Source organism: Salvia hispanica, unplaced genomic scaffold (assembly GCF_023119035.1).
Source record: "Salvia hispanica cultivar TCC Black 2014 unplaced genomic scaffold, UniMelb_Shisp_WGS_1.0 HiC_scaffold_174, whole genome shotgun sequence".
NCBI classification, from domain to species: domain Eukaryota; kingdom Viridiplantae; phylum Streptophyta; class Magnoliopsida; order Lamiales; family Lamiaceae; genus Salvia; species Salvia hispanica.
Window position 1 is genome coordinate 1 of NW_025951887.1, and position 9,000 is coordinate 9,000.

The following is a 9,000-nucleotide window of genomic DNA, read 5'->3' on the forward strand; positions in this document are numbered from 1 at the left end:
TAAAGATGAAGCTAGAAGAAGGAGCTCTAGAAGTTCGTCCTCATGATTTCTTGAGGATAAGGAATATCAAATTGTATAGTGAACATGGTTGCTTAGTATCAAATTGGTTGACAATGGAGGTGAAGCAAGAGTTGCATAAGGAGAAGATGTCCTATACCAATTTTATTGCAGGTTTGGTATTTAAGACTATGTTGACTTCTGCTTTCAAAAGCAGTAATCATCCTTCACTGAAGTGGCTGTCCATTTGTGTTACTAAACCTATGGGAAAGATGAAGCTCATGACTGTTTTCTTTGTAAGTTGTTTGGTCTTTAAGGGATGGGGCGTGACTAGAGCTACTCATATGCAGGAAAATGTTTTGGAAGTGCCTAGGGCTAAGAAGACTTGCAGAGGGAATGGGGGTAGTGAGGAAATAAGCTCTGCCAAAAGTGAGGAGGGTGAATATACTTACTCTTTCTATTCAGATTCACTTGATGGAAATTTGGAAGGGAAACTTAATGAAGCAAATGTGGACTTGATTTATGAGGTTATATCAGAGGAGTTTAAGGATGAAGCTTCAGAAAATGTCATGGGAAATTCTTCTCCTTTGATGTTTACACAGCTGATCGACAACACTTGGGAGGCAAAGAGGGAAGAATTGGTTACGAAATTTGAGGAGTTGTGCAGGGTGATCAGAAATGTACTTGTCAGCAATGTTGAGAAGGTTGCTGTCTTCGACCTTGTTGTGGACTATTCTTGTTGTTTGGTTACTAGAAAATGTGGATGGACTATCAAGAAGATAGTGGAGATCAGCTCTAGTAAACCGAAGGAGGAGCTCAGGAAGAGGGTCGACTATATGACCAAATTGAGAGAATTGTGGACTAACTGTAGGAAGTTTGCAGGCTTAATGACAGAGGAAAAAGAGGATTCCGGTGAAATTTCAGTGAGAGTTATCAATGAGAGTCATGGGATCAATCGAAAGTATGTTCATATGGGTGAGAAGCCTGCTACATCCGTGCTTACGGAGTTGGTTATGGTGCCACTAGCTGGTAATATGAAGTTAGGAAAGATGAGACACAAGAAGCTTGGTTCCATGATTCCTTGCGGACAAGGAATCTTAGGGGGAAGGGATTGTTGCAATCACAAATTCATTGTCGTCATACAAGTTGAGGTGGAGAGGAATAAGCCACGTCAGCATGAGAGTTATAATGGAATCAGCAAAGCCAAACAGAAAAGAAGAGAAGGAGTCCTTGTGTGCTTGAGAGATGCAGCCATGATAAAGAAGAAGGTCAATAGGCTTGTCTCCATGATTCCTTGAGGACAAGGAATCTTAAGGGGGATGGATTGTTACGATCACAAAACTTATGTGCCAGCTGGAGTGCCACGTCAGCTGTTAAAACAGAAATGAGAGAAGGCAAAAATGAGGAGTATAAATACAGAGGCCATCTTCTTCAATTGCAGTCATGAAAATAGTGTGTTAGCTTGCGAGCTAGGGTCATCGTGAGAATCCGGTGATCCGGTGATTCTCCGTTGAGCTCGGGCTGAGGATCGTGGATCCGAAGCACTTCTATCTTAGTTTAGTTCGCATTTCATTATCGTTCAATTCCTTTGTTCTTATTTGATCATCTGAATCTATCAAATCATCCGTATTACATTCTGCAATTGGTGTTATTAGTTGATTACTTGAGTTCTCTGTTTTTGTATAAATTGTGGTGTTGATCTTGTTGATTTGACATTGATTGGTGGTGTTGTGGTGTGGATTGTGGAGTTGTTGTGTCGATTACGCTGTGGATCGTGCGTAGGTGTGATTGAGCTTGCGATTTCAGTTCTTCCATAACTAAAATCGCAACACTCCACCGCTCTCATTTGTTGATCGCACCACTACCGTTCTTGATTATGGATGAAAGAGTAAAATATTATTATAAAAATTGTTTTATTCACCCGTTATATTGATGTATATGGTTTCGAAAGCATCCAATCAAAGTATTATTTTTTCTTTACATAAGATTGACAAAATATATAGAAAAAAGGATCGAAATATACGAACATAAATGTGCAAACGCGAATTCACCGTATAATTAATACGGTAGATTGGTAGGTCCATACCATACATAAAACAAAAATCACATAATAAAATCAAAGATCATATTTTGTGTACCACATAAATAATTCAACATCCTTCCCCTTCCAATCAACTAAATACAGACAAATTAAAAATTCACATAAATACATATACTAATTAATAGGATTGAATAGTAGCAATCACCAAACTCCACGAGTGGAATTAAGAAGAAGCCGTCCCATTTTCTGTAGGGACACATCCATGCATGGGGACCTCCTCTCTCATGCCGGTGCCCTCTGCTATTCCTCCATCTTTCACGTTTTAATCTCTCACTATTTTAATAAAACTCTCTTTCACGCTTCCTTCCTACTCACTTCCATCATTCCTACTACACTACGCTCTTCCATTTGGCATACATTTCAGTATTCCATTCTAAAAATAATTATATGCCTCTAATTAGTTGCATAATGATTGATAATAAAAATAAATCAACTAAAACATACTAATAAAATTGAAAATTAAAGAAAAAAATACATATATATACTCCCATGAATAAATAAATAAATAGTAGTAGTAAATAAGAGGAATATGAAGTGAACTAGTCAATTTCAGCCCCTGCTTCCCCCTTTATAACAACCACCCCATTGATGAACTCGCGATCCATCCATCCATGGGGCCCGTCAAATTCCTCAAACGCAAACTCTCTAAGTGCAAATCAAAGGCCGCCGTCTCCGTTGATAAATCCCCAAAACACTCTAATTCCGACGGCGGCGGCCTCCGCTTATCATACGAGGAGATACAGAAACTGACCAAGGATTTCGCCACTGTCATCGGCTACGGCGGCTTCAGCACGGTCTACCTCGCCCAATTCCGCCACTCCGCCGCCGCCGTCAAGCTCTACTGCAGCAGCGGCAGCAGCCAGCGCGTGTACGACGCCTTCAACCAGGAGCTCCAAATCCTGCTCCACATCCGCCACCCAAACATCGTGAAGCTCCTCGGCTACGCGGAAGATCAAGGCGCCCTGATAATGGAGTTCGTCCCCAACGGCACCCTGCACCACAAGCTCCATCACGCCTCCCACACTCCTCCGCTCGCGTGGAATCAACGCGCCGCCGTCGCGTTCCAGCTCGCCTCCGCGATCGCCTATCTCCACGACACCTGCGCCCCTCACATCGTCCACGCCGACGTTAAGCCTTCGAACGTCCTTCTCGACGGCGATCTCAATTGCAAGCTCTGCGATTTCGGATCGGCGAGGGTCGGATTCTCCTCCGCCGTCGCCGCGTCGGGGAAGCGCAGATCGGCGGCGGCGATGATCACGGGATCGCCGGGGTACACCGATCCGCTGTATCTCAGAACGGGATTGGTTTCGAAGAAGAACGACGTGTACAGCTTCGGAGTTGTTGTTTTGGAATTGATTACTGGAATTGAGGCGTTCAACCCCGCCACCGGAGAGAGGCTAGCGGCGAGGGCGCCGGCGCTGCTGATGAACGCGGCGGAGATGGTGGATCCGCGGCTGGTGCGAGGGGAGGTGGATTTGGGAGAAGTTAGAGCGATGGCGGAGCTGGCGGCGAAGTGCATTTCTGAGACGCCTGGAACTAGGCCTTCTGCGTCTGAGATTTTGACGACGATGAGGGAAGCCATTCCGTCTTTGGCATTCATGTTTGAGAAGAAAGTATCAGAGATACGTACATAATTATTTCTTTCATTTTTCTTGTTTTTTTTCCGATTAATTGTTCTAGTTCTGTTAGATTAGGAGTTAGGATACAGATTTTTCATTTTTCCATCGTTGAAATTTATTTATTGTTTTAAATTTTGAACAGATGTTTATTTGAATTGAAAAAAAAAATACTAGTCACTTCAACTTCGAATTTTTGTCTTAAGCTATTTTTTATTTTTATTTGCAACGTCGTGATTCATGATAATCTATTAAAGCGTGCGATCCACAAATTAGTGTCGGTCAAGTATATATTTTTGGGAAGGAAATTCATTAAAACTTTAAAGTGTTTGAGTGAACTAAGCAATGAATCCGTTAATTAAACAATACTTTTAAATTGGGTTTAAACTTTAAATGTTTCAAGGACTTGATACAACTCCGTGAGATAATTTATCCAAATTTAGTCGTTCCATTGTCCCACTCTGAAATTTTTTTAATTTGTATTAGTCACTTTTAATCATCAATGATTTCACCTTTAATTCAGTTTTTTAATTGGGGGTGCACTAAATCATTCAGAGTTTATAATTTTCGAACGTGCATTTTTAAAATTAATACTAGAGCTGATTATTTGAATGGGAGTGTTGACTAGGGTTCATTACGTGAGTAAAAGTAATGATGAGAGTCAATTGCATACTGGAAAATTTATCGAATAAATGATGTGCTCACAAAGGTTTGCATAGCTACAATTTTTCGTTTGATTACAAGTATTAAACGCTTTGGAATAAGTGTGATTTGCGACGGGTTCTATGTGATTATATTTCCCTTTAATTAAGTGCTGATAGTAATAGCGCAACCACGATATACTCGGCTATCTCAGTCTTTGATTAATTCCAGTCAAGTTTTAAAGTTACATGGTTATTGACATTATGATTGCGAGATAATCATTTTTTGGTCAGTACACCAAATTTCATAATGATATAAATATGGATCATTTTAATATATTTCAGTGAGCGGCCAAAATCAATGATATAAATCTGGATATTTTTTTACATGCTAACGAATATAAATTTAAAGATTGTGCTAAAGTGAATTCGAATCTGAAATGTTTGGCCTTAAGTTACCACTTGCGCGTGGCCAACTCATACACACGTATGATTGAGTGGACAAAATAATTTTTCCGTGAGCAAAGAACTACCCCCTCTGTCCCTTCAATTTTGTCACACTTTGACCGAGCACAAGTTTTAAGAAATATAATTGAAATTGGGTTGAAAAGGTTAGTGGAGAGTGGGTCCTACTTTTATATAGTTTTATAATAAAATGTGTGTTGGAATGAGTAAGTGGATCATGGGATCCACTACCAAAAATAGTGAAAAGTAAAATGTGAAAAATTTTGTGGGATAGATGGAATTGGAGAAATGTGATAAAATTTAAGGGACGGGGGAGTAAGATTTTTTAGGTGGACGGAGAGTGGCGCTAAGAGCATCCGCACGTATCTCAACGAGACCGCATTTTAAGACAGCCGTATGCAAGTCTCCATCTCGGTCCCTGGCACTTGTCGCGCCTCTCGTTTCGGATTCAAATGGCGAGCGCTGGCGTTTAGGTGTGATGCCCACTCGTGCGAAAGTGGGCGTAACATGACGTCATAAATAAGTTTTTTTTAATTTGATTTCGGAAATATATATATATATATATATATATATATATATATATATATATATATATATATATATATATATATATATATATATAAGTTAAACCAAAATTTTTTTACCAAAACCCAACTTGCAAAACTATAGTTCTAACGGGAACAAAATTTTTCCCTTACTCCCCGGGGGAGATCTTTGTGAATCTAATATTTTTTAAAACTTTAGTCATTTTTAAGGGGGGTTGCATTTTAACACAAACCTATATATATATATAAAATTTTAAAAAAAAATTGTAATATTTTTTAATAAAAAAAAAATTATTTTTATTATAAATCCCCCTTTTTCATTCTCCATTCTACAATAAACCCCTCTATTCTTTAAATCATCTCTCTTTCTTAAATTTTTCCCCAAAAATGTCGATACAAACTCCGGGGGCCGACTTGAACGCATTTGGCGACTTAAAAGTGTACAACGTTTTGGGTGCTACATTCCTTTCTTGCCCGGGCCCCCCGGCCCCGCGGCAAAAACCCACCCTTTTTGATGTGGATCTCTTCCGTTCCCCCCCCGGGGGTAGGGCAAAGGCGGGATTACCCCAAAAATTGGGGAGAATTTTCCAAAAAACCCCCCCGGAAAACCTTATGGAGGAGGACGGGGGTTTGGGGCTCCCCCGTGCGCCGATGCGGAGGAAGAGGACGGGGAGCTGGCGCATCCTACCCCGAGACGGGTCGTACCGCGGTGATCTCGTACGATCTCACCCGGGGGAATCAACAAAACCGCTTGTTTTTGATAAAAGATCAGAACACAACGAGAGAAAACAAGGGGGGCCCCCGCCGCAACTTGAAGATGCTCGTCATTTTGGCCGTAGCGAGATGTCAAAAAAAATTTCCGATCTACAAGGCGGGAAATTCCAAAACGGGGCTAGGGAGCCACATTGGGCGCCTTGCAGTCTTTAAAAACAAACCCAAAGATTTCAAACATGTCGATGTTTGGTCGTCCAAAAACCTTGAAGGTGGGGGCGGGCCGTCTTGCACGGGCGAACTCAAAAGACGAAACGGGGGTGGCCAAAACTGTTTTGTGAGGGCGGGGGGAAAAACGCCTGGGAGGTTAGGCCCCAACCGCTGCGGGGGGCTCACGATGTCGCCGCAGGACCGGCGGGGCGGTAGGGGGAGGGGGGGGGGAAGGGGAGGGGGCCCGGGGAATCAAGCGGGCCTGGGGACCCAAAGGGGGTCGAAAACCCAATGTCCATGTTTTACCCCGATGGGGACATTCCCCATACGCCCCATTTCGCCCCTCAAAAGGCATTGTGTATCGGGGGACAACTTTGGTTTTCCCACCGCCCCCCGGGGAATTGCCAATTTTTTTTTTTTTTTGGATTTTTAAAGTATTTTAAAATGCTTTTTTTTTTTTTAGGATTTTAATGATGTGTTTTTTGTTTTTTTTTTTTGGGATTTTAAGTTGAAATTTTTTTTTTTAAATAAAGTGTGTTTTTTTTAAATTTGAATTTTGGAAATAAAAAAAAAAAATAAAATTGAATGAATATTTAAAAGAATGAGATGGTTAAGAGATAGAGGATGCATTATTTTCTTTTATTAAGAGAGTGAAAAGACGGATGGGCCTAATAAAAAAAAAGATAAAAGGCAAGAGATAGGACATGGATGGCCTTATGTCATGAAATTAAATATTAGGCAAAAACATCCTTAAGTCCTTTGATTTGATTTTTATTTGGAGACTTTTACAATTTTTGTTTTTAAGTCCTTTTACTTTTATATTTGATATATTCAAAAACCCATTTAACAACCGTAAACTTTTGTTAAAAAAATGACATACATAATTATTTAAAATATTCCACCAATATCCCAATTGGAAAATATAAAAAAAAATGGTAAAATAATAATTGATCACTTTTTCATCCCCCTCCCTAATTTTTCTCTTAAACCCTCAATCTCTCTCTGATGAATCTCCCACTCCGTTAGCCCATTTTTTTGTAGAAGGGAGGGGGAATCGGGAAAAACTCCTTACAAATCCTCCTCTCCCGGGGCCCAGGTCAAACCGGCAGTTCCCCGCCCTCTTAAAGGGCCTCATGGGGATCCGTTCGTCTCCCCGCCCACATTCCCCCCCGTCTCCCTTTCCTTTCCTCTCTCTCAGGCGCCCCGATTTCTCCCCCATTCCCCTCTCGCCCCCCGGATCCCCAGTACCCCGGGGCCCCTCCTCCCCACCCCAAAAAAAACCCCGCCTTTCCTCCGCCAAGAAAATCATCCCCTTAACCCCCCCGCCGGGCCCCAGTTTAATCGGGCACCCCGGCGGAATGGGGGGTCCCCGCCCGGGGAACCCCCCCTTCAACCCCTAGGGCTTCTCCTCTTGTTTTACCTCTTTCTTTATTTATTTATATTTTTTGGGTATTAGGTGGAATATTTTAAATAATTAATATATGATGTGTCTTTTATATCGGAAAAGTTAATGGTTAGTTAAATAAGGATTTGAATATATCAATATAAAAGTACAAGGACTTATTAAAACGGAAAAATTGTATAAGGATCCCCATTGAAATAAACATCTGGACTTAAGGATTGTGCTTTGCCTTAAAATGTTATCTTGGTGTTCAATTTGAAAAGCTGATCAAAGCATTCCATGCATCCAATAAATTGTGAAATGTTTGTGTGGTGAAAATCAGACGAATTTGTCGCCTTCAATTACATACTCCTTAGTAGTATTTAAAGAGTAAAGATAAATTGACAAAATTTGTATATATAAAATATTTTCAAATTTTAAATTGATTTTTATTTAAATCAGTTTTCTTATTAACTGGATTGTTATTTTTAGTACTAAATTACTCTTTTATTATTGTATATTTACAAAATCATTTCCTTACTAAATTACAAGATTTAGTATATGCCTATATGGTGTGAAATTATAAATAATCGTGGCAATGAAAACATACCATTATTCTGTCAAATTTCATAAATTGAAATTCTTTTTTTAAAATTTCTATCAAACTAATATTATCATTTAAAATTTGAAGTGATATCGTTAAATTTCTAAATTTCTATCCAACCATTGCATATATGATTATCCTTTTTAATTTATTTTTAACTATTATATACACTCTATTTAGTTTGTTTCATAATTTTTGAGTGGAGATCTAAAGTACTGCATACAAGTAAATCAATAATTACTCTATTATAAAAGTTATATCAAATTTTAAATAATTTTAGGAGGGAGAAAGTATATTCCATGTAAGATTCAAAATAATATAACCGTGAGTTTCTTATATTCAAATGTCAAAATTACTCCTTTTTATATTCAAATATTAGAAAAAACAAGGGATTAAATCCAACCACTAAATTTTAAAATTGTGTGGTGCATATAAATTTATGTAGTTATTATGAAAGACTATGAGTTATCATATGATCATATTCATGTGCATGTAATTATAATAAATAATTGTAATAATAATTTACTAATATACAATCAGATCGGATGAGATTATTGAGTTAGTGTTTTGGTAAAATAAATTATAATAATACACTATCATTTTATAACAATTACATAAATGTCTTTTTAATAAATACATATAAAATACTTAATTTTCAAAACTGAAATACCAGCGTCACTACTGGTTTTCTTTTTTCTGAAGAATAATGTTCGGAAGCAACCGTAATTG

The 9,000-nt window shown here is 38.9% G+C and overlaps 1 protein-coding gene across 1 annotated transcript; it reads left to right on the forward strand.

Annotated features, from left to right (window-relative positions):
- Nucleotides 1–2,577: 2,577 nt before the first annotated feature.
- LOC125198641 (probable receptor-like protein kinase At4g10390) lies at nt 2,578–3,903 on the forward strand. Its single transcript, XM_048096962.1, has one exon. The coding sequence runs from the start codon at nt 2,710–2,712 to the stop codon at nt 3,730–3,732; it is 1,023 nt and encodes a 340-aa protein (XP_047952919.1). The 5' UTR covers nt 2,578–2,709; the 3' UTR covers nt 3,733–3,903.
- Nucleotides 3,904–9,000: the final 5,097 nt, after the last annotated feature.